This window comes from Micromys minutus (genome assembly GCF_963924665.1).
Source record: "Micromys minutus genome assembly, chromosome: 18".
Lineage (NCBI taxonomy): Eukaryota > Metazoa > Chordata > Mammalia > Rodentia > Muridae > Micromys > Micromys minutus.
In genome coordinates this window covers 30,814,732-30,838,235 of record NC_137953.1, presented here as the reverse complement: position 1 = coordinate 30,838,235, position 23,504 = coordinate 30,814,732, and the positions used below count along the sequence as shown (strand labels likewise).

Here is a 23,504-nt window from a genome sequence, read left to right as displayed (position 1 = left end):
TCATTAACTCATTGTGTGTGTGTGTGTGTGTGTGTGTGTGTGTGTGTATACATAGACACACACACACACTGTGGCTCATATGTGGAAGTGTGAGAACCATTTGTGGGAGCTAGTTCTCACCTTCTCCTTTGTGGGTTCTAGGGATGGAACTCATGGTCCTGAGGTTTGTCAGCCAGCGCCCTTACCCCCTGAGCTCTCCACCTCCGTGGCCCCTTAGATAATTCCAAAGAATCATGCCTCTGTCAAGCAGAGGTAACCATGGCCACTGAACAAAGCTCACCAAGTGCAAAGGGGGAGCATGGGTTGGGGCTGGGGTGATGGCTCAGTCCACGAAGGTTCTGAGCCCAGAACCCACAGAAGCAGGATGGGCATGCTGACTGGCATCTGCCAACCTAGCACTAGACAGACAGATGCTTGGGGCTCCACTAGTCAGCCAACCAGGCTACTTTATGGGGTACCAGACCACTGTCTCACCCTGTCTCAGAAAAACAACCCAACCATGGTTGACGGCACCCGAGGAACAACTCAAAGCTGTCTTTTGGCTTCCACACGTGCACCCGCCAACACAGGAACACACACGTGTGAACACATACATATGTGCAAACACACATGAATACGCAACACACTCACAAAGGAAAAATGTGTTTATCATCAATATGTAAAGAAAAGCCAATTGAGTAAGTTAACTACATCTTAGAAGGGATGAGCCTCAAAACTGAGACTGTCACTGGAGGGTCACCACTGCTTTGTCCATCAATTAAAAAGTGAAAAACAAAATGGGGGCTGTGTGCCCTCTCTTCTGTATCTCAGTAGCACGCAGTGGGGTGTGGTGGTAACACAGATCAGTACTCCAGAACAAAGCAAAAGCAGTCATATTGGCAGCATCCTTCCAGAAATTTCTCTGCTTTCAATGGCTGATCACAGAGATACCGTCTCTTCAAGGTGTCGTCTACCCAAGGTCTTCCTTATGAACAACATGGAGGTTGAAACCAGATGAGTCAAGTTTCCCAAAGCACAGCCCTTTAAGGGTCAGCGGAGTAAAACAGAATGCCTCAGTGTTAAGTGGCTGAATTGTTCTCAAAAACGTGACATCAACGGTTCGGTTCTGAGCTCTAGAACGGGTGTGTAAAGAAACAGGACAGTGCGGTGGCAGGCGCTCACACTCGGCCCGCCCGTGCAGAGGAAGCTGTTGTGCAAACCTCCCCGTATATGGGCATATGGAGCGCTGCAGGGCACTCCCACCCCCAGCATCCTGCCACAGCCTTCACTGACAGACTGGGGAGCAGACAAAGACGAAAATAGCACCCACACCTTCAGATTACTCAATGAAACCCCAGCACTGGGAAGTAAGAGGCGGAACCCTGCTGTTGCTTGATGTGTCTGAGCCCCCGGAGCACTGTCTGACTCCACGAGGCCTCTGCTTTTCTCTGCAGGGCTGGAGAGGAATTTTCACTAGCTCGGGGACTCAACTCCTACAATCAAGACAGCTCTCTACTTCTCTCTGTCGTTAGGTTTCGAGGTCCAACCCCTTGGAGGTAGTTCATATCACAAAGTGCTCTATCGTCTGCCTTTCTCCCATGTGACAGCTCTCAAAATAGTCTAGTCAGCTTTTAAACCACAGGACCGCACGCCGTTAAATTAGAGTAACCCCTCCAACCCCAGGTCTCTACTCACTTGACACGTCCCACTGTGGCGTGGGGCAGGAGCCATGGAGTGTAAGAGAGCGTAATCACGCTGTCATCAGGAACTTGGTACACTTATGAAAATCACCAAATTCAAACTTGAAAGCACACTCTGGTATACAAGTGCCATGTGCCTGCTCGGTAATAATTTTAAATTTTATAAAATAGGAGAAGCATGTGGCTCATATGGAAGGCCTTGGATACATCTTTATATAGGGGGAAACATACTGCCCATAGGGACTAAAGGAGATTCTGTGATATATACATTTGATAAGAATACAGGATCTTTTAAGGCCACGATAGCAGATCAAGAAAATGGTGTTTGACCAACTGCCTTTAGATGAACTCAAAAGATGTTTTTTTGTGTTTTTAAACCTTTTAAACTTCTTTTACATTTATTGTGTATTATGTGTTACTGTGTGGGGGTCAGTGTGGTCATGTGGTTCTAAGGAATCGAACTCAGATCGTCAGGCACCTTTACACTGAGTGATTTCTTCCTGGCTTAGGAGAGCTGGAATTCTGTTTCATGAAGACAGAGTAGTCTCCTGTCCCCATTAACCTTGTTTTCTAAATTAGGAAGCAGAGACTTTCAGCCTAAAACTTGCTGCCCACTGCCTTCCCAACTGATGCTGTATCTGGTCCCTCAGTGCACAGCAGGAACTGCATCCAAAGATGTCTCTCCCATGCCTCCTAAGGCACAGCACACCATTAAGATGCCTTTTTGTGACCACTTAAAGAAAAAAATCTTTCTCTGCCTGCATCCACGCTGCCAGAAACCATCAACTAGTAGGAGCCCCTCAGTGGCTGGAGAGAGGCGGGGCCAGCTCCCCACGAGGGGCGGGGCCTCTAGGAATTTGACCATGCTCCAGTGAATATATGAACAACACAAAACAGACTTGTTTTTCTCTCTTTTTCCTTACCTTCATTTTTTTGGGGGGGATGGGGAGAGGAGAGGTAAAGGGGGTTGAGGATAGACATCAGAAGACCAGGAAGCAAACTCAATCAGGATACATGATGTGAGAGCTCCCAAACAACCAATAAAAAGTCATGGTCTACCTGCTGAAACTTCAGAATAGATTTAGACTCTGACTACTTTTCTTGGCCCTGACTGCTCCTACCTTGGGCTATGCCTCATCGGTCCTAACTGGATTCTTAAAGAATCCTCCTCACGACTCTCCCATGGCTCTTTATTTCCACATGGTTCATTTTCAAGGCAATAAAATATCCTGTTACTACTTAATTTTTTTTTTTAAATCCAGCCTTCCCAGCTTTTCTGTGATGCATTTATTCCTTTGTGAAGTGAAGTCAGAGACTGTTTTGACTTTGACATACTGATGCTAACATCTGCTCCCAGTATCTTCTGATGTGAACACTACAAAATACCAGAGAGTTTGAAAGTCTAGGGCTTGTCCTTTTGAACGGCATAGAAAGGGCCCATTCACAGCTGCTACTTGATCTTTGGGGCTGGAAGCCTCAATGCACGGGAAGAGGGAGCCCGAACTGCTGAGTGTTTGCTAACCATTTAGTCTTGACTCATTGTTTTTACATAGATAGGTAGCCCAGACTAGCCAAATCCGTGGTCCTCCTGCCTTAGCACCATAAGAACTCAGATAACCTCATCAGTCTCTGTTATTACTACATCTTAAGCCAGAAAAAAGAAGGAAAGATTGCAAAGAGGGATAGACTGAGAGTTCAGCAGCTAAGAGTTCTAGCTGTTCTTGCAGAGGACAGAGTTTGGTTCCTAACACCCACACTAAGTGGGCATGACTACACGTAGTTTCAGCTCCAAGGGATCCCGTGCTCTCTGTGGTCTCTAAGGGCACCTGAACACACAGGTGCGTGTGTACACATGCACATGAGCTCATACATGTGCATCCGTGCACTTACATGTGCACACACACACAATCTTAAATTAGACTCCCTACTCAAATCATTGCTATGGTTCTTCAGACATCTGTACTTCTAGAGGTCACAGGAAACCCCAGAATCCCCCTAAGATTTAAAAGCTTGTCACCTGCACACACCGGACAGGTGCAACCACACGCTGCCTCCATGGGGCAGACTGTCTCCTGGGCCAGAAGCAGAAAAGCCACACAAGCAGGGACGTAAGACAACAAGGATGCTGCCCCTTACGTACGCTACAGCAGAGGGCTTCATATCCAGCAAGCCATCTAGTAAGGACCTGCATAGGGACAGGAGGAAGAAGGTGTGTGTGTGTGTGTGTGTGTGTGTGTGTGTGTGTGTGTGTGTGTGTGTGTGCGTGTGCGAACGTGCGAACGTGTATGAGTCCCAGCATACATAGGTCACATTCCAGTCCCAGGGGGCTCAGCTTTTCCTGGGAGCTCTAAAAGCAGCAGCCATTTAAGTCATAAGGCTGAAATCCAGACAGAGGATATGTCTCCGTCCCTATCAGGACCAGTGGTCATTATGACTGCAAAGCCAGCATAAGGCTACCTGAGGGCTTGTTCTCTGTCTCGCAGCAGCAGCACTCGCCTCCTGTGCTAGCAGGGGGAAACGGCAGGTATTACCTTACCTCATGGGCTTCTGTCACCCCCCTTAAACTATTCTTAACACTCTCTATTTAAAGGTGTTTAAAAGCTCTCTCTAAATATAAGAGCAATGTGCCTGCATTCTTTCCTGTGAGTGTATTACGGTCCCAGCATCCTTCCATACACTGACATTCCCATCGAAAGAGGACACAGCCAGGAGGGCTCCAAGGTCCGAGGTTTCGTGTGCAAGGCTGCACACTGGGCACACAGGGGGCACGGCTTCTGCTGCAGACGACCCCCAGCCTCTTTGGCTTTTTGCCTTGGGATCATCCGGTTCATACAGACTAAGGTATCTGGTCTGGCGCCCTCTGGTGGTCTCTCTGGGTACATGGGCACCTGCCCTTGGACCTGGTCCTCCGCTCCAAGTACCACAGCAGATCCCATGACTGGTGCCACCCCTCCCGTGCTCAAGGACTGCCCCTCACCTTTCCACAGCGCATGCCCCTGTCTCCTCACAGCTCTTCCTCCTGCCCTGATTGTCAGCTGTAGTTTGGGGCTATTTTGGGCCTTCTTTTTTTTTTTCCACAAGAGTGCACATAACACCATGGTAACCGAATCATGTTTTCGTTTATTCTCATTCCATTTTGAGTTCAGTATTTAAATAACCCAGCTGAATTTGAATCAGACAGACTACTGGATCCCCTAACTACTGATTTAACCCCCATCTGCCCATATTAAGCAATATTTATCTTATTTTCACCCGGAAAGTCATTGGTAATATACTTTGGGACATTTGTATATTCATTTTCCTCTGAGTTCCAGGGAAAAGAACTGTCTTAGGTTTCGGGTTTTGCGTTGTCTTTTCTGGGACAGTGCCTCACGAGACAGCCTAGGCCGCTCTAGAACTCTCTATGAAGCCAAGACTGAACTTGAACTCTCAACCCTCCTACCTGAGGCACGACCACTCCCAGCCTATGCCACATTAAGACAAGCAGCATATTCTTCAGTTCCTTGGAGGTTGGGCGAGGAGGTTTGAACCTGTAATCCCTTTTCCCAAAAGGCTGAGGCAAGAAGAGAGTGTGTGTGAAGCCACACTGCGTATGCCGTGAGATCATCTCAAAGGAAAAGAGAGAAAGGGTGGGCGGCAGAGAAAGAAAAGCCAAGCTCACCACGCTGTCTCTCCCAGTCCGATAATGCAAATCCATTGACAAAAATAATCAGAAGGCAAAGAATGTTTCAGCAAACCCCCTCCCTCTTTATCCTGTTTTCTAGGAGCTGGGAGAGAAATATATCAAAGCAACGATGTCTAGTCTCCTGAAAGGGGAGAAAGGTGGTTTTCATCTTTCCAAAGGTATGGTTTCTATTTTAGCTGAAGGAGTGTTTCACGTGGGCAAACACACGGGATATTCATTTCCAGGTACAGTGATCTCACAGAGCAGCCATACTTCACAGACCATTCTCTGTCCCCACAGACCACTAACGGTCGCTGTCACCCCCACTTTAAAGAGGAAACCGAGGCACAAAGAGGCTAAGTAAATTGCCCCGAGTTCTACAGCCTGTAAAACAGAACTTCTAATGTGAGCTTCGAGGCTCCTGAGCCTCCCATGCTAATTTTCATGGACAGATCTAATGGACCCCAGGCCACCTAAGGACAACATGCATGTACTGGCTGGTTCTGTGTCAACTTCACACAAGCTGGAGTTATCACAGAGAAAGGAGTCTCCCTTGAGGAAATGCCTCCATGAGATCCAGCTGTAAGGCATTTTCTCAACTAGTGATCAAGGGGGGAGGGCCCAGCCCATTGTGGGTGGTGATATCCCTGGCCCAGCCTATTGTGGGTGGAGCCATCCCTGGCCCAGCCCATTGTGGGTGGTGCCATCCCTGGGCCAGCCCATTGTGGGTGGTGATATCCCTGGCCCAGCCTATTGTGGGTGGAGCCATCCCTGGCCCAGCCCATTGCGGGTGGTGCCATCCCTGGGCTGGTAGAGTTGGGTTCTATAAGAAAGCAGGCTGAGCAAGCCAGGGGAAGCAAGCCAGTAAGTGACATCCCTCCATGGCCTCTGCATCAGCTCCTGCTTCCTGGCCTGAGTTTCAGTCCTGACTTCCTTTGGTGATGAACAGCAATGTGAGCTGACTAAACCCTTTCCTCCCCAACTTGCTTCATGGTCATGATGTTTGTGCAGGAATAGAAACCCTGACTAAGACAATGCACATCCATTATATGAGGACAGGGACTCTTTGACTATCTCCACAGCCTCCCATTCCACTTCAGGGTCTGAGCATCTGCAATAGTACCAAACACACAGTAAAACATATATATATATATACACATATATAATTGCTCTGAATGATAAATACACACATGAGTGATTCCTCTTATTTAAAACTCTAGACCATCACACTAACGTGGCAACGCCCACTCTGAGGGGTAGCCCAGCTTCATAATGGTGATGCCAACTATTCGCACACACTTTCAACCTCTAAGTGGCTCTCTGGTCAGAGGCTCTGTGCCTTGGCACATCCTTTTGCTAATGATCTGAAGGAGAATGAATGTTGCTGCTCTTGCTGCTACTGTTGCTGCTGGTACAGCCTGTAACCCGGCAGGTGCTCAGAGTTCCTGAGGCCTGTGTGCCGGGGGTGGTAGCTGGGCTTCCAAAGAGAGAAAATGGACCCTGGGTTTATACTGCCAAGCCTGTAATTATCTCAGTCCTTTTGAAGCCAGAGAAAGGGGGAAAATAAATATTTCAGAAGCACATTTAATAGCAGGCAAAGCAATGTTCTCAACAAACACAAAGGGCACACATCACCTGCTCAGCAAAAAACTGGAAACCCTTGTCCTGTCGGATGCATTCATACGTTTCTCCAAGGACCGGGTTAAATGGCTTGCTGCCCGCTCGGAAGTAGCTGGATGCGTATGCAGAGATGGCGAAGGCTGCCACGTACACCTGTGAGCAGAAGGAAGGAGGGACTGGCTTACTTCTGTGTCACCAAGCAATCTGTCACAAAGAAATAAAACCTCAATTTCAGAAAGACTAGGATTGGCCTTTGATTTTAAGGGCAACTCAAGCAACTGATGTTCACAACTGTAGGTTTAAATAACGTTCATTTGGGCCCAGAGGCAAGTCAACCAGTTGAAACTGCCTACTTATTTTGGTGACTAAAATCTGGAAGCCAAGATCTGATCAAAATGTAAAATACAGTGGCTCGTTTAAAAGCACTGCTGTTCCTTCGGAAGACCAGAGCAGGGTCCCAGCACCCACATGGTGGTTCACAACCTCCTAAACTCCAGGTCCAGGGGATCTGACATCTCCTTCTGCCCTCCGAGGGCTCGTGCACACATGTGGTACATATAAGGACACTCAAGCACACACATGTAGAAATACATTACAACGAACTAAAGAATGCAGTGTTATCTATGATACTGACAGTAAGGAGTAGCAGGCAGAAGAAAGTCTTTGACAACATGAAGAACCCACACAGGACAATGTGGTGACTACAAAGCAGATAAGGACACATCTGGGCTGTGGCTTCAGCTCCTTGGTCATTTGATCTTGCTCAAAACTTATTCTCTCTTTGTTTTTTTTTTTTGAGACAAGATCTCATGTTATAGGTCATGCTGGTTTGGAATTGCACCAATCCTCCTGCCTCAGCTCCCCTAGTGTTGAGATTACAGGTGTGATTATCTGTGCTCAGCTCAGACTTTTGTTCTAGGTCAGGAAAGGAACCAGTCAGTCCCAAACTTTCACCAATCCTCCTGCCTCAGCTTCCCCAGTGTGGGATTCCAAGCTGGAAGCACGGCGCTTTCCCACAAATATCTGTTCACAGGCAAACACTGGGATCAATGCTGAACATCTTAAGGTTTCTAAACTGCCACAGGAGAAAGACACTTAAGAATATTTTCATGTTCAAAGCTAATCATTTTCTTTGAACCAAGCTGCCATAAATGCCGACCTTTACCACTTGCTTTAGAAGCTTCCTGTCTCCTGTCTTCAGCAGACACGCAGGGGAAATTTAACAAAAAAGGGAAAAATCACAATTTGTGGTTTTTGACACTTATGATCATTAGTATCAAGAGAGAAAAATCTCTTTGATGAGAAGGCCTCAGAGATCAGGCCAAATGACCACAGGATGTCTCTTTTAGCAAGATCTGAGGGGCCCCTTTCATTTCCAAATCATGGAAGCTAAGAAGGGTCATAACTGTGGGCTATGTGAAGTCTGAAGTGGGCCTGCATCCTCTGTCACAGGGAGTGTGGGGTGCTGTTGCCTAGTTTTGTGAAGCCCCGCCCCCTGGGGAGGTTCCTCTTCAATTCAGCCAGTCAGCAAAGAGCAAGTGAGAACTCTGCATGGAGGTGGTGCAGGGGTGGTGGGGTGGGGGTGGGGTGGGCACGAAGTTCCAGCTCACTACACAGTCAAGGAATCAACTGATCACCTGCTTACACATGAGGGGGCTGGAAGAACAGTTTCTAAAACAAAACTTTTCAGAAGCTCACCAAGTTGTTTATTTAAATAACTCTATGAGGTACGGGTGGAGAAAGAGAAAGGAAGGGAGGGAGGGAGAGAGGGGGAGAAGAAATTTTTCTGGTGTATAAAATGTCCTTCTGTGAATATTTTCCAAAAGCGTAGGAACGAATGGGACAATTCCAGAAATAAACAAAAACATTCTCAAGGGAAATTTACTCTGGATGAGAGAACCAACTCAAGAGATTCAATTCTGAGGGTGGTAAAAATAAACACAGCTTAAAGCCATGTTTTCCAGCCAGATCCATCAGAACCATCAGACCAAAGCTTCCAGAGAAAGAGCAAGCGCAGGAAGAGCAGAAGCACCCGCCCCCGGGCACCAGCTGCAGGAGCCCCTTGCTTTCCCAAGGCAGTTTCTGATGCGGGCTGCTCACAGCCCAGCAGGGGAGGACTGGGGCTCTGGGCTCAGAATGACTCAGGAGACTCCTGTGGGAGGTGGGGGCCTCACCATCCTCTCCAGGGGGTTGGGGATGTGCGCAGCCTTGTCCAGAAGCTCACTATATTCCAGTTCCTCACAGAGCCGCTGCAGTGTATTCAGGGGTTCATTCAGCTCCACCGGCATGGCCACCTTGGACAGGTCCTTTCCAATGTTGTTCCGAAGTATGCTCCACACACTCACGCTGCTGGTGTTAGGACCCGGGGCTGGCAGGCTGGTCCGCCTTTTGGACCTGGCTTCCCCACTACTTTCGAGAACAGGACCTGAAAGGAGGGATATATCTGATTGATTCCGGGAGGCTTTTGTTTTTATTTCACCATTCAAAGTCATCCAAGAATACGACCTTCCCTAGCAAGTACTATCAGAACTCAGTTACCCAGTGTGTGATGGAAGGCTAGAAACTAGCAAAAGAATTCTGAACAATTAAATAGCAAAACTCAGGACTGGGGTGCAGCTCAGTAGTGGTTCATGCACTTGCGCACCAAGCCCCCAGCTCTGCTAAATAAATCAAACTAATCCTGGGGAGACCTTTCCCACTCAAAAGCTAGCTTCCAGATTCAGAATAGGAATAGAAATAGGGTTTCTATGCCAGCGGGAGGTTAGATTGGTACAAACCCAGGAAACTGAAACACATCGAATTCTAAAAACCAACTCAGTGTGTTTACCGTTTTGTTTGAGATGGGGTCTTACTCTGTAGCCCAGGCAGGCTAGCCTTAGACTCATAGACTTCTGTTTTCACATTTCTGATACTGGGCTAGCTGTACACTAGCTACTGGTTAAACCATTCTACCAACCCGGATGGTATCCGTTTACATTTGGGACTACCGGCAAGTTAGTGTTATTCATACACTGGTGGTCTTTTATGTTCTGCTATTTAGCAGTCTGAGAAACATTTTAGCTACTCAAGTTCTTCAACAGTATCATTCTTAGTAACTGTAAAAATATTCTGTTATAGACACTACATAAAATGTATCAAATCACTCGTTACTATTAGGCCATTAAGTTTTTTCTGTGTTCAGCTATGATACACAAAGAAATAACTAAATGCAAGGAAAACCCAACAATAGCAGGAGTGAATATGGCAAACTGGTCTTCCAGTCGTCTTATCAACACGTGCAGGCGAGGAATGCCATGAGAGGCTCTAAATGCGTTTGGACTGTTGGGTCATGTGACATAACCGAGTAGATGTGGAATAAGCACCCCAACCCCCAAACTCATATGCTGAAGACTCTCCCCCGCTGATGGATCCAGTTATGGAGGGCTGACTGGCTCAGGAGATTGATGGGTTGATTCAGGGCTTCTGCTCTACACAGAGTGGACAATGGGTGGAGTTGGAGAGAGCAATCCTCCTTCCTGCTCCTTCCTCCTGCCTCTGCCTCTGCTCCCTGAGCACCACTGTCCCCATCTGCCTCTCTCTCCACAACAGTGGGGCAAATGACCAAAGGCCCAAACCTCTGAACTCATGAGTCTAAAGAAACCTTTCCTCCTCTAAGCTTTTCACCGCAGGAGATGATCACAGTAACAAGGACACCCCCCCACACACACACACACACACAGCACTGGTGCACACCATTCCCCACACGACAAGAGCTGCTATGAGCACTCATCTCCTGGACCCGTCCCAAGCTGGTTGTTATTTATATATTGCCCTCAAACATGGTACTTTCAGACAGGGAATTTTTATAGACCCCAGGCTAGACTTGAATTTGTCACTCTCCTACCTCAGCAAGCCAAGTGCTGGGATTCTAAGCATGTGGCCCCATACCCTGCATCACTGTTTTAAATGGTGTTAAATTGCTAAGAAGACACTATTATCTCCTGATTAACTCACCCTGGAGAACTTTCTGGTGAGTTCTAGAATGCTTCTCTGGGCATTTCTTCTCTCCCTTCTGTTTTTATGTCTGTTTTCAATTTCATTCTGACTTGGCATTTACTTCTAAACCTGCTCCATGGAGGTTTTGGTGAATGAAGTGCTTACGTCTACGTTTGTAAAACTACCGACCTCTTTGCCTCAAGGTCTGACAGCTCTTTCCCGTCTTGTGTCTCTTCAGATGGCAACTTTTCGCTGCACTGATGACTGGATAGCACACCATTGTCTGGTGCTTATTCATCGAACATAAACACTCATTCACTCACAGCACAGCGAAGCCCCTGATCGAGGCAGCCTTGATGAAACCGGGATGATGCTGGAGTCGTTCAGTGAGTTAAGCATCCAATTAAGCGCCACATTTACTTTAATTGGTTAAATGGGCAAAAATCTGACACAGGTGCATAGCCGAAAACCGAGAGCATCTTTAGAAACAACCTTTCGGGCAAATCTCAGATTTTCTTTGACTTGCTAGTGTAACATTTCAAAGACTCTGTCACCTAAGCTGCTCTCACACACACTGCTTTTCACTGTGCTGTGGGTCGCCTCAGCCTCTGACATGGGCTCCTCTTCTGAACTTCTAGGATACTTGTCGAAGTAAGCAAGGTTATGCCCATTAATAGGGGAGAAGAAAGGAAACGCCCTCCAGCCCACGTTCTCACTTCTGGGGCATTCAGCACTGGAACAGGTCCTGCCACATGACCTGTGCTATTCTAGGAAAGAAACTGACAGGAAGCATCCTGACCATGAAGTGTCCCCAGGACACTCTGGGAAATTCTAGTGTAATAGCTGCAGATTGCCTGGCTCGGTTTTTTTTTTTTTTTTTTCATTTTCATTTTCTCCCCTGATAGAGTCTTGCCTATCAAACAGGCTGGACTTGAACTCTCTATGTAATCAAGAATGCCCTTGCATTTCTGATCTTCCCGGCTCTACCTTCCCAATCCTGGGGTTATAGGAATGCACCATCATGTCTAACTTTATGTAGTGCTGGGGATAGAACTCAGAACCTCATGCATCCTAAGTAAGTGCTTTACCAACTGAGCTACACCCACAGATAGAATGTGTGTTCATTCTTCTTTCCACAGTAGGCAAACTGAGTTGTAGGACATACATTAAGGTGTTTTTTTTTTCTACAGGCATCTTTTCAAGATGTCTAGAAACCCTGTCACCACCAGAGACTGTCTGCAGAGAACCGAGGACAGCTGATTCCAGTGTTCAAGTTCAGGATGAAGGAAGTCTGCCCAGTATGTACTGTGTTCAAGCCAAACAGCTACAGACTGAGCTAGAGAAGCAGCCTAACCACCAGGAATGCTCATCTTGGCTGCTGCTAATGCACCATAGTTGTTGCTGATGTTCTAGATCAACCCTCCTTCCCAGCCTCACCTCTGCATCCCCTTTACTCTGCCTCTGAGAGATGGGCGAGGAGCCTCAGCATGTCATCTTCCTGGGGAGCTGGAGCTGCATATCAGTGCTCACAGAGGGAGCAAGGGAGCAAGGGAGCAAGTGAGCAGGGGAGCAAGAGAGCAAGTGAGCAAGTGAGCAAGTGAGCAAGCGAGCAAGCGAGCAGGTGAGCAAGAGAACAAGGGAGCAAGAGAGCAAGTGAGCAAGTGAGAAAGTGAGCAAGTGAGCAAGGGAGCAAGTGAGCAAGAGAGCCAGGGAGCAAGAGAGCAAGTGAGGAAGTGAGCAAGGAAGCCAGGGAGCAAGTGAGTAAGTGAGCAAGGGAGCAAATGAACAAGTGAGCAAGGGAGCAAGTGAGCAAGGGAGCAAGTGAGCAAGTGAGAAAGAGAGCAAGTGAGCAAGTGAGCAAGGGAGCAAATGAGTAAGTGAGCAAGGGAGCAAATGAGCAAGTGAGCAAGGGAGCAAGTGAGCAAGTGAGAAAGAGAGCAAGTGAGCAAGCGAGCAAGGGAGCCAGGAAGCAAGTGAGCAAGCAGGCTGTTCATATCCTTGACCTTCTACTTCAAACTCACGGGGTTTCAGGTTTCCTTATCAAGGGATGAATCTCTACCGAGTACAGTCTCCCTTTCAACATGTAATGCTGAAAGGAAGCTTTGTTGATGGCGGGGAAGCTACCCACCTCTGCTTAATCTCTGAAACAGAGGCTCTGTAATGTTTAGATAATCCATCAGCATAGTTCAGAAACATTAGCTGAGCTGAGATGCTAAAATAAAGGCCCCTGGTACAGTGCCTGTCCTCTGTGTAGGTATGAAAATGTGTGGTGGAGGGTGATTTCACTAATCAATGTGGCAAACCAGAAACCAACACCGAGAGTGTCCGACATTAAGGGACCTGTGCAGAGGACTGTGTGCCCACTGGACTGGATCTACGAGCATCTCCCTAAGCCGACTCTTGGCTGCTTCCTGAAGTCATATGATGCTTAGGATTACTCCAGGGACCCTAGAGCTTTATGACATTATGACATACCTTTCGTTAAATCCTATATTAATTTATTTATGTAGCCCCCATGTGCCACAATGTGGGCTGTGTGTGTGTGTGTGTGTGTGTGTGTGTGTGTGTGTACTCCGTCGTGCACTTGCATGCACGCGTGCTCTGAGGACAACATATGGGTGCTAGTCCTCTCCCACTGTGAGAACTCCAGGAATCAAACTCAGACTGTTGGGCTTAGCAGCAAACACCTTTACCCACTGCACCACCCTGAGAGTCTCTGAAGTATATTTCTTGATCATCATTTTCATTCTTAAGATTAAGCAGTAACCGGAGAAGAGGTAGGAACGTGTTATTTTGAATAACCCGAAGCTAAATATTACTTAGACTTTTTAGTTACATATGCTCTATTGAATCCTTAAATTTGGTATCTGAAGACAAAGCAGACTCTTGTTTCATATCCATATGCATATCCATACATACATACATACATACATACATAACATATGTATATATGTCAGGCATGGCACTTATGTCAGCAGTGGGAAGGCACAGACAGGTGGATCCCTGGGGCTCTTGGGCCAGCAAGTCTAGTCTAAGTGACAAGCCCAAGTGTCAGCATGAGATCCTGTATCAAAAACTAATACACATGAATGACACCCAAAGTTGACCTCTGGATTACACACAAGCACGTGTGAAACCATGTACACACACGCACACGCACACACACAGAGTTGCAGGCTTTGAGAGATCCTGTAATACAACACTTACCCAAGGTCTGTCTTTCATTGTCTAAATCGTTACTGAGGTTGTCCAAGGACAGATTATCACTTATGTCACTGACGTATGAATCATCGTCAGAGATCTGTGGGACAGAAGAGATAGCACACATGAAAGACAGGACAGACAAGGAAGAAGCCTTTCCAAACACCCTGCTCCAAATGGCCAAGCACACCCTGCCTCACATTACAAATCCACAGAAATAATTTGGGGTTCTATTTTTATAGAATAACCCCCCTCCCAATCTGCCTAAGAAATGCTCACATCAGGAAGGAATGAAGGAAAGAAGGAAGAAAGGAAGGAAGGAAAGAAGGAAGGAAGGGCGGGAGGAAGGAAGGAAGGAAGGGAGGGAGGGAGGGAGGGAGGGAGGGAGGGAGGGAGGGAGAGAGGGAGGGAGGACCTGCTAAGGCTGGGGATTCAGGTAGGGTGCTTACCTAGAAAGGAGAGGACGTAAAGGACCCACGTTCAATCCCCAGCACAGAAGAAAAGGAAGAAAGAGACAGGAGGAAGGAGGGAGAAAAAGAGGGAGGGAGGCAATCCTTCAATATTCTTGGTTCTCACAAGAAAAACAAACAGACAAAAAGCTCCCAAGGCTACTGCTATTATCATAAAAGTTCTTATCCGGGAGCATTTGCAGCACATGCTAATACTCAAGTAAATGGGTCAACAACTAACTTTTGAACTCGTTGTGAAAACATACTCTTCCATGAGAATTAATAAATAAATAAAACCATATTTATTATAAATCATAATCATATATAAATACATCTTTTTATATTTCTCTATATTTAATGGGTAAACACTGCCACCTGTGGGTCTTGGCTATCCCAGAAAGTAAGGTGTTTTATGCATCCATTTAAAACAATGTTTGTAAGTCTAAAGTAATATAATAAGCACATCAGTCAGTAACAGTATAAAATGCACAACATAAATTAGACAAGAACCACGCAGCATATAAACAGGCGTACACACGGGCAGAATTCACAACTAGCACCGAGAACCTGCAAAAAGTCTAAGTGACAGAAACAAGAGGGAAGCCATGTTTTCCACATTTTTCTTCTAGCGTATTGCTTTGATTTGGGGGGTGCATTACAAGAAGACCCTCGAAGTAATGGTGGGGAGGTACCATGGAGTCCAGCATTTTTGCTAACAAACCTTTATTAAGCAGTTTGGTGAGCAAATTCATAAAGGAGATTGGGAGCGGGTTGGGGGGGAACACATGACTGAAAACAGTGTTCAAACCTCATTTTCTGAAGAGCTAGGAGACAGCAGAACTTCCTGTGCATCAAAAAACTCAGAAAGGGAGTCGGTGATGGACAGCCTGCTCTCGTTGGAGAGCTGGTGCACCAGGGCTCGGCTTTCATCCCTGGAGTTTTCCTAGTGGAGAGGCAAAAAGAAAATTACATGGATTTCGAACGGTCTCAAGAGAAACACACTATGCAACTGAGCTAACAGCACACACACTGGGTCATGGGCTATTGCCAGCAGGAGACCCAGAGCTTCCAAGGAGAAATGAGCCTCACGGAAACAAAACTAGAAACAAAATTCTCTCCCAGACGAAGACTTCACTCACAAGGAAGAACTTTGCTTGGGCACAGGCCACAAATCTCAAGCACAAACCAGCTGTGTCCCACTGAGAAGTAGGAGGGTTCCAAGACTAAGGCATATCCTTTATTCCCTTCTTTCCATTCTGAACTCTGCCCCATGCATGGCTGACTTCAAGCAGGGTGTCCTACTATATATTCAGAGGCCAACATGCTACTTCCAAGGGATCCATCAGCAAATAAACCCTGTTTTGGTCCAGAGGTGCCTATGGTGGTAGACCATTCCTTATTCATGGAGGAGTGGCAATCATTTCTCTCTTCATCCACAAGGACTCTCAAAGGGAGGGAAGCCTCAGGCCCTGCTGTGACTCACAATTTAGCAGAGTAACACCCGACTCCTTCCTCACGGAGTCTCATGTTCCACTCCACTGACTCCAGACTCAAGCTCAGGGAAGGATGCAGATATTCAGCAAGTGTGTTTTCTACTTTATTTGCAAGTAAAATTTCAACCCCGTTCAGCGAATTAAGCAAATATTTGCATACAGTCAATCACAGAGGAACGTGGAGAGCAGACAGAGAGAAGAGACACACACAGTAGACAAGAACCACCAGCAGACATTGGGCTCCACAAGTGGAGGGAAAGGTGACCTTAAGTCTGACTCATGGGAGCTAGACCCTGATTAGGACTAATTTAAGACAAGGTAATGCCCTGGAATCGAGTCCCTTGTCAGCCCAGGTACTTTGCTGGCCTGATGGGGTGGCTCACGCATCTGGCAAGGGAGTCACAGAACAGGCTGAGAAGGCAGTGCAGACGGATGCTGTCAAACCCAAAGGTCTCATGAGTTCAGGATGCCCTGCTCAACTCATCAGCACACCCTGTGCCCACCAGGACAGGAGGCCTCAGCAGGGCTTCCCAAGTAATAAACAGCAATGAGGCCCCGTGTTGAACGGACTTTGGGAACAGAGGAGTCTTTCTATGTCAGCCTAAGGTGTGGGTTTAAATACCTTATACAGCCTCTATAGAGTCAACATTTCCTCTCTCTGTAAATATCTCTACGTATGGCAGTTGCTTTCTTTCTTTCTAATTTTTTTTTAATTAAAATATAATTAAATCATTTGCTCCCTTTTCTCCCTCTAACATTTGCCATGTAGTCCCCTTGTCCTCACTCATGGCCTCTGTCTTAACTGTTGATACAGACACACACACACACACACACACAGACACACACAGACACACACACACACACACAAACACACAGACACACAGACACACACACACACACACACACACACACACACCGCCCTCTTCCCTACATTTATTTATAAGTACAGCCTTCTTTGTATGTATGTTTTCTGGGATGAACAAGTGGCATTAGATAATCAGTTGGGGAGGGGTGTCTTTCCTGGGAAAGTCTACTCCCACTCTCAGCACAGCACCTGTTGGGACTCTGTAAACCCCACCCCTCAGTTACCTAGCAACAGCCAGGTATACCCCACCCCTTAATTACCCAGCAGTAGCCAGGTATGCTCCGCTCCAGTGATCTGACACTATAAAAGGAGCTGCTTGACCCCTTCTCTCTCTCTTGCTCCAGTGCTCTTGCAACCTTGCTCTCCCACCCCTACCCCTCCTCTTTCCTTCCCCTTCCCCCCTCTCTCCCCATGTGCTCATGGCCAGCCTCTACTCCTCTACTTCTTTCTCTCTCTCTCTCTCTCTCTCTCTCTCTCTCTCTCTCTCTCTCTCTCTCTCAACTCTATTCTGTACTATATATACCGTTGTGTGACTGGTCCCTCAGGGGGAAGGGATTCCCAACATGGGCCCCTCAGAGGCATCTCCCTTTCCCCCAGGCCTCGCTGCACGTCCATGGGCCATATGCCCCCCACTACTCTCTTCATCCTTCCCCTAACATTGGTGCAGAAACCCTGGACGTCATCTTTTCACAACATTGGTGCCCCATGAGTTTTCCTTTCATTGGTGCCCAGTCATCTTTTCCTTACAGCACCCCTTAGCACCCTGAAGCTCTTTATCTAGGGTTGAGGCCCCCACGAGTTTTTCCTCTGCCCTTTCATCTTGTCTTTAGACGTCCTGTCTGTCTGAGTCTTGTTTAGGCAGCCACGTCGATGAGACATCACCCACTAATGGCAGGCAGTTGTTTTCCAAAGACCCAGGCACAAGACTGCTGAGCTGAAGATCCTGAGTGCTCAGCCCAGCAGGACTCCTTAGACATTCGCGCAGCCAAGGAACCTTCCTTGTCTCCTTAGGCACTGAGATGCCAATGGTTTCTTTCCCCCATTGGCTCATCAGTTCATCAAGCTTCCTCTGCCTAGACTGCTGGGACGGGGAAGGATTTCCTGACTTACCAACACCGAAGAAAGTATGTGTTGAAATTATTAGCTAAAATGTTTAGGTACAGCTGCGTTTTTGGATTTCACTTTTAAAATGGATTCTTGAAGATGTAACGAGGTAACTCGGGGATGGGTTACGAAGGCCAACATAAAATTACCTTTATTTCCTATGTACACGCAGTCTGAGAGTAATTTTAGGGTGTTTTTAGAGAATTGGTTTTAGATTGACACCTGTCACATGAGGTATGGAATTTTCCATGTGTAACACCATGTGGATCAATTCCATGTGGCTTTGAAACTTTTCAGATCTGGGATTCTAGCCCCTACCTGTTCTTGGTACCCCAGAGTTTTAGCAACTGCTTATGAATTCATGCTGCGAACACCAGGACACCGCAGCCCCCACCTCCAGCACAGTTTCTAAAAGAACACAGGGTCTCGTTTACTAAAACAGGAGCAGTGTCCGGTACTGCTGGTGGGACAAGCCCACTAAGGCTGGCTGCTGAGTTCAGGAGATGTGCCTGTGCCCCCTGCTCAGTGCTGGCAGAACACAGCTGCCACTGGGCCACATGGTTGTAATGCTCTCTGTTTGGACTGTACTCTGCTCACATAGGAAAATGAGGCGATGGTGAGCCAGACACAGGCAGCCCTCTAGGAGGCATCCACTGGAACACACTCCAATCCCAAGGGAGGAGACTAGTGCCCAGAAGCAGTACCAGGAGGACAAAAGGCACAGAGGTCACCTGCCACATCTCCTGTACTCTCTCCACTCCTCCCAGTCCTGACTACTCTCTCCCCTTCTCTGAGGAGAATGGTAGCCCCCCTTGGGTACCATCCCGCCCTGGGACAACTAGTCCCAGCCGGACTAGGCACATCCTCTCCCTTTGAGGCCCAACCAGACAGTCTAGGTAGTGGAAGGGGATCCAATGGCAGGAAACAGAGTGCAAGTCAGCTCTTACTCCAGGGGTTGGGGTACCACAGGGGGACCAAGCCACACATCTGTTACAATGTGTAGGGGGCCTAGGTCCAGCCCCTGCATGCTCTCTGTGAGCCCCTGGCCTTTGATTCCTAATCTAAAATAAGACTGCATTATGCTGGTGATATTAGAATGTTACATTTAGGAATACGCAGTTGAGGGAATACATTGAGGAAGTTGAGGGGTGATTTCCAAGATGAGGGAATCTTAGGGTTCAGTATCCAGGCCTGATGTCAACAGTAGTTCCTCTACAGCCAAGGAAGGCAACAGAAAATAGGTGAACAGCGGGAGACTAGAAAAGCAGAAGCCCTCGGGCTAAACCTATTGTTGGGCTCTGTCTTTGTGCTGTGTCTGAGGCTCCTGGGAGTCACCTACAAAGTGACTTGCAGTGCAGGTGATATTCTCAGCCTATAAAGGCATCTGCCACCAAACCCAACTTCAATCCCCAGAACCCACATTGTAGAAAGTGAGAACTGACTCCTGCAAGCTGCTCTCTTACCCCACACGTGTCCTGTGGTACATGTGTGCACAAGTACATCTGATACAGGCATATGTACACACCATACACACAGTAAATAAATATTTAAAACAATCTAAATAGCCAAAAATTTAAAGGTAGCACACACATACACATACACACACACACACACACACACACACACACATACACACACATACACACACACACACAAACACACACACACACACACACACACACAGGATCTAGAATTTCACCCTGTGTGGCAATTCTTATCTACTTCTGTTCTTACTTCCTAAATGCAACAATGGCTTTTCTTTGCTGCAAAAGTTCGCCTGAGTCACTCAGTGGCAGGAAAGAAAGGATAAAGCATTGGAAACAGAAACTCTCGGAAAGAGGAAATAAATGAGACAGAGACTTGGCCAAACTCAGACCCCCGAGGAAGGACAAGTTCAAGCTGTGCCACCCCCCTCCCGGGCAGCTCACAACATTTCAGCTTTCTGGTCATTTCTTTTCGAGTCCCCCCAAAATGTACATTTTTCTAGACCTGGAATCTGGGTTTCATCTCAAAACACAAAAGCCTGAATGGTAGCCAAGGGATATGGTTCATAAATGCACAGCGCAGATTATCTACTTAAAGGTAAGAATGGCTTGGAAATCAGTGTGTGGCTGGAGGTGCTCAGTGATAGCTGGGCATGGCAAAGACCTAATGTATAAATCTGAAAGGACCACTACAGTAGCGAACAGATTATTGTTAGCAGGATCCGTGCTAGACCCACCAAGGTGTGTGTGTGTGTGTGTGTGTGTGTGTGTGTGTGCGCGCGCGCGCGCGCGCTCGAGTGTTTGCAAGTGTGCCCGTGTTTATGTGCGGTGCACACACATGCAAGGCCGGTCTCCCAGAGGAAGTGCCTGCAGAGGAATTTCGTCTTCAGATACCACCAGGAGGGCGCGGCTCTGATCTGATGCAATGCTCCTGTCAGCAAACAGGACCGGAGACCTGAGTGTTTCCGTCTCAGCTCCATCTATCCTCAGCTCACACACAGGAGGGCTTGTGTGTGGATTTTCTTAAGAAGAGGAAGATTACAAAGAGGAATTTATAATAAATAGATACACAAAGGCATATACACTATGCCCCTTTTTACTTCCCTATGTGTATGAGGGAGTGGGTGCAAGCTGTGTGAGATGGGTGTGTATACGTGGGGGGGGGGGGGAAACTGTAGATGTCTTTCCGTGTGCCTCAGACTCCGCCCACCTTTTTCTTCTTTCTTTACAATTACATTCTGAGGTTAGGGAATGACTCTAAGAAACCAGTTCTCTTCTGGGGCCCAGGGATCCAACTTAGGTTTCCAGGCTTTGGAACAGGACCTCTGCCTACAGACCCACCTTTGTTGGAGAGAAGGCACAGTATCGCTGGTCTGAAAGTCATCAAGTAGGCTAGGCTGGCTGGCCCGAGACCCCCCACCCCCACATCTCTACCTCCCCAGCCTGGGTTCACAAGCATGTGCTGTCACTCCTGTATTTTCATGTGGCTTCTGGGGCTCACACTCATGTCCACAGCATTTATTGACTGTGTTACCTCCCCAGCCTGATTCCCTATTTCTCCTTTTCAATCTACTTTAGTTAATCAGTTGGTCAATGGAAAATTTTACACATCCCAGGAAGACATCTGAATACCACAGACACTTACAAACACTTGTCACAGTTACTACCCAGTCTTATTTTTCAAGGATCACACTATAGTTTTCTGAAATTCTTCATTTTAAACACATCCAAGGGACTACTGGGGGCAAAAATTCCAAATCTGGAGAAAAGACCTCTTTGTGAGTGTGCGTTTGTGTGAGTGAGTGAGTGCATGTGTGTGCGTGTGTGCATCAATGGGCTGAACTAGGGTCCAGGAGGCAAATGTCCACTAAGCTGCTAAACTCTGTCACGTCTCAGTAAAAGGCCTTTCTGATGTGTGTTTACTCACTAATAGATTTCAGTTGCAATGCAGTATCTTTCTTCCCTTAGGAGAATACAGCTGTGTTCTGAACAAGGAAAAACAAGGCAGGAAGAGGAAGAAGAGACCATCATAGTAAAGACCGTGGCTTTTACAGAACACAAAAAGAAGCCGGCAAGGAACTGGGCACTTTGGATCACAGAAACTCGGGTTCCTTCAGATATGACAAGAAAAAACACTTGTTTTTCTCTAGTTCCCACCACAGAGACACAAAGAGGAAGATGAGGCACAGAGATTACAAAGGAGCCAGCTGCAGAGTGTGCTAATCGGTGTCATACTAAGCAAGGTGTTGCAACACAAGAGCCCAGCAAGCCCAGGCTGTGGGAGTAGCCAGGGGAGGCTTAGAGGCATGGCCAACACTCAAGGGGATGAAGCAGGGAGACATACAGCTGGACAGAGGGCACCAGGGACAGAGGGCAGTTGCAGAGAACAGTTACCAGACAAGAAACCTACCCACCTCTGCCGGGTTGTCCCCTGGCTTGGGAACAGCGGGCGGGTCGAGGAGCAGAGACTCCGCATGGATTCTGCGTAAACGTTCTTTAAGATCTGTGTTTTGTGCTAGGGCCTGGAATATGTTAAAAAATAGCAGGGCTTTATTAGTAAAGGGACGGTTCAGGAAAACACAGAGGATTAGGCAAAGCAACTCTAGAAGTGATGTTCCCCTGGGTGCAACACCCTAGGGGTGTGTCTGGGCTTTCCCCATTTCTCCAGGGGGAGGCTGGGGGGTAACAACCCAGTATACTCCGAGTTAATTGAGATGGAAAGAGGTTAGTAAAGTTGGTAGAAGGAATTCAGACAACATCAGCTTTTTAAGACTGGTGACACACAGTCAGAATCTTTTCTTCCTACTAGGCTGATCTCTGGGGCCAGCTCCCCAACCCCACAGATGCAGTGATTTCCACCTCCCATCCTTGACAAGATGCCAGCAGACATGACCCAATGTGATTTAATTATCAGTCCAGCTGCCACGAGTCTTCAAAGTGTGCTGGTGACGTACCCATTTGTGGGAATAAGATGATTTATTTTTCAGAAAATAAACAGGCTAGACCTTACTAAGAGACCGTAAAGGTGCTGGGGAAGAGTGGGTGTGAGCTGTGAACATAAAAGAAACCACCAAACAGGCCATTTATCCCCTCATGGGATGGTCCACCTCCTATTGCAACCTCTCTGTTAGGACCTGGCTCACAGAAAAAGCAGGGTGCACTAGCTTCACTTGGCATTCCTGTGCATTTTATGACTACAGACCTTTTGTTAGGTGGGGCCAGACATAACCTTGCTTACTTCCTGGATCTCTGCAAGGGCTTCATTCACTCTCCTTCTTAACATCACTGTTGAATGTTTAATATCCCCTTCTCACTTGCCTCGGCTTCCCAAGGACTGGGATTACAGGGTCAACATGCCTGGCTCTGGTTTCACTTTTTAGTGACCACAGAAGACATAGTTATTCTAAGAACCCTTGAATCATTCAAGAAACACTGTACAAGAACAAGGGTCATGCAATCGCATATAAAAACACACAGGCAACACATCACTATTACAATGGCTAACGTCTGTGTGCGCTTGCGTGAGTGTGCGTGCATGTGTGCAAGCATGTGTGCACGTGTATCTCGAATTTAGTATCCATATATCCATTGTACTAGTTCTGTGATTTTTTTTTTTAAATTGAAGTAACAAGTCTTAGGCTAAAGCAGAAATCTAGCCAAAAAAAGAAAGAATTGTTTTTATCTTATTTCCAAACTGTTAATGTTCGGGTAAGCATATTTCTTAGAAAAGGTAACGTAAGTCTGGCCTATTAATCATGACCAAATGAGTCTGGCCAAGCAGATTAGCAAGATACGGCTGAACCTCTGTGAGAAGGGGAAGGGACAAGAGGAAGCCAGGAAGGAACTTTAGGGACCCTACATCCGAGGTACCTTCTAAAAGCATGAACAGCCACTCAGACTGAACAGTGAGAATGTGTGTGCCAGTAAGGAATAAACCTGAAAGAAAAAGGCATAGACTCACAGCACCAAC

At 47.1% G+C, this 23,504-nt stretch overlaps 1 protein-coding gene across 2 annotated transcripts in view; it reads right to left on the bottom strand.

Moving 5' to 3' along the window:
• Positions 1-23,504, bottom strand: part of OSBPL3 (oxysterol binding protein like 3) — a 165,053-nt gene that overhangs the window by 19,830 nt on the left and 121,719 nt on the right. For both annotated transcript variants that reach the window (XM_080932477.1, XM_080932478.1), the window contains 5 exons: positions 21,949-22,056; positions 15,397-15,531; positions 14,146-14,239; positions 9,138-9,388; positions 6,979-7,116 (listed from right to left, as the gene is read on the bottom strand). In XM_080932477.1, the coding sequence (XP_080788603.1) occupies positions 6,979-7,116; positions 9,138-9,388; positions 14,146-14,239; positions 15,397-15,531; positions 21,949-22,056 (726 nt within the window). The remainder of the gene's footprint in view (positions 1-6,978; positions 7,117-9,137; positions 9,389-14,145; positions 14,240-15,396; positions 15,532-21,948; positions 22,057-23,504) is intronic.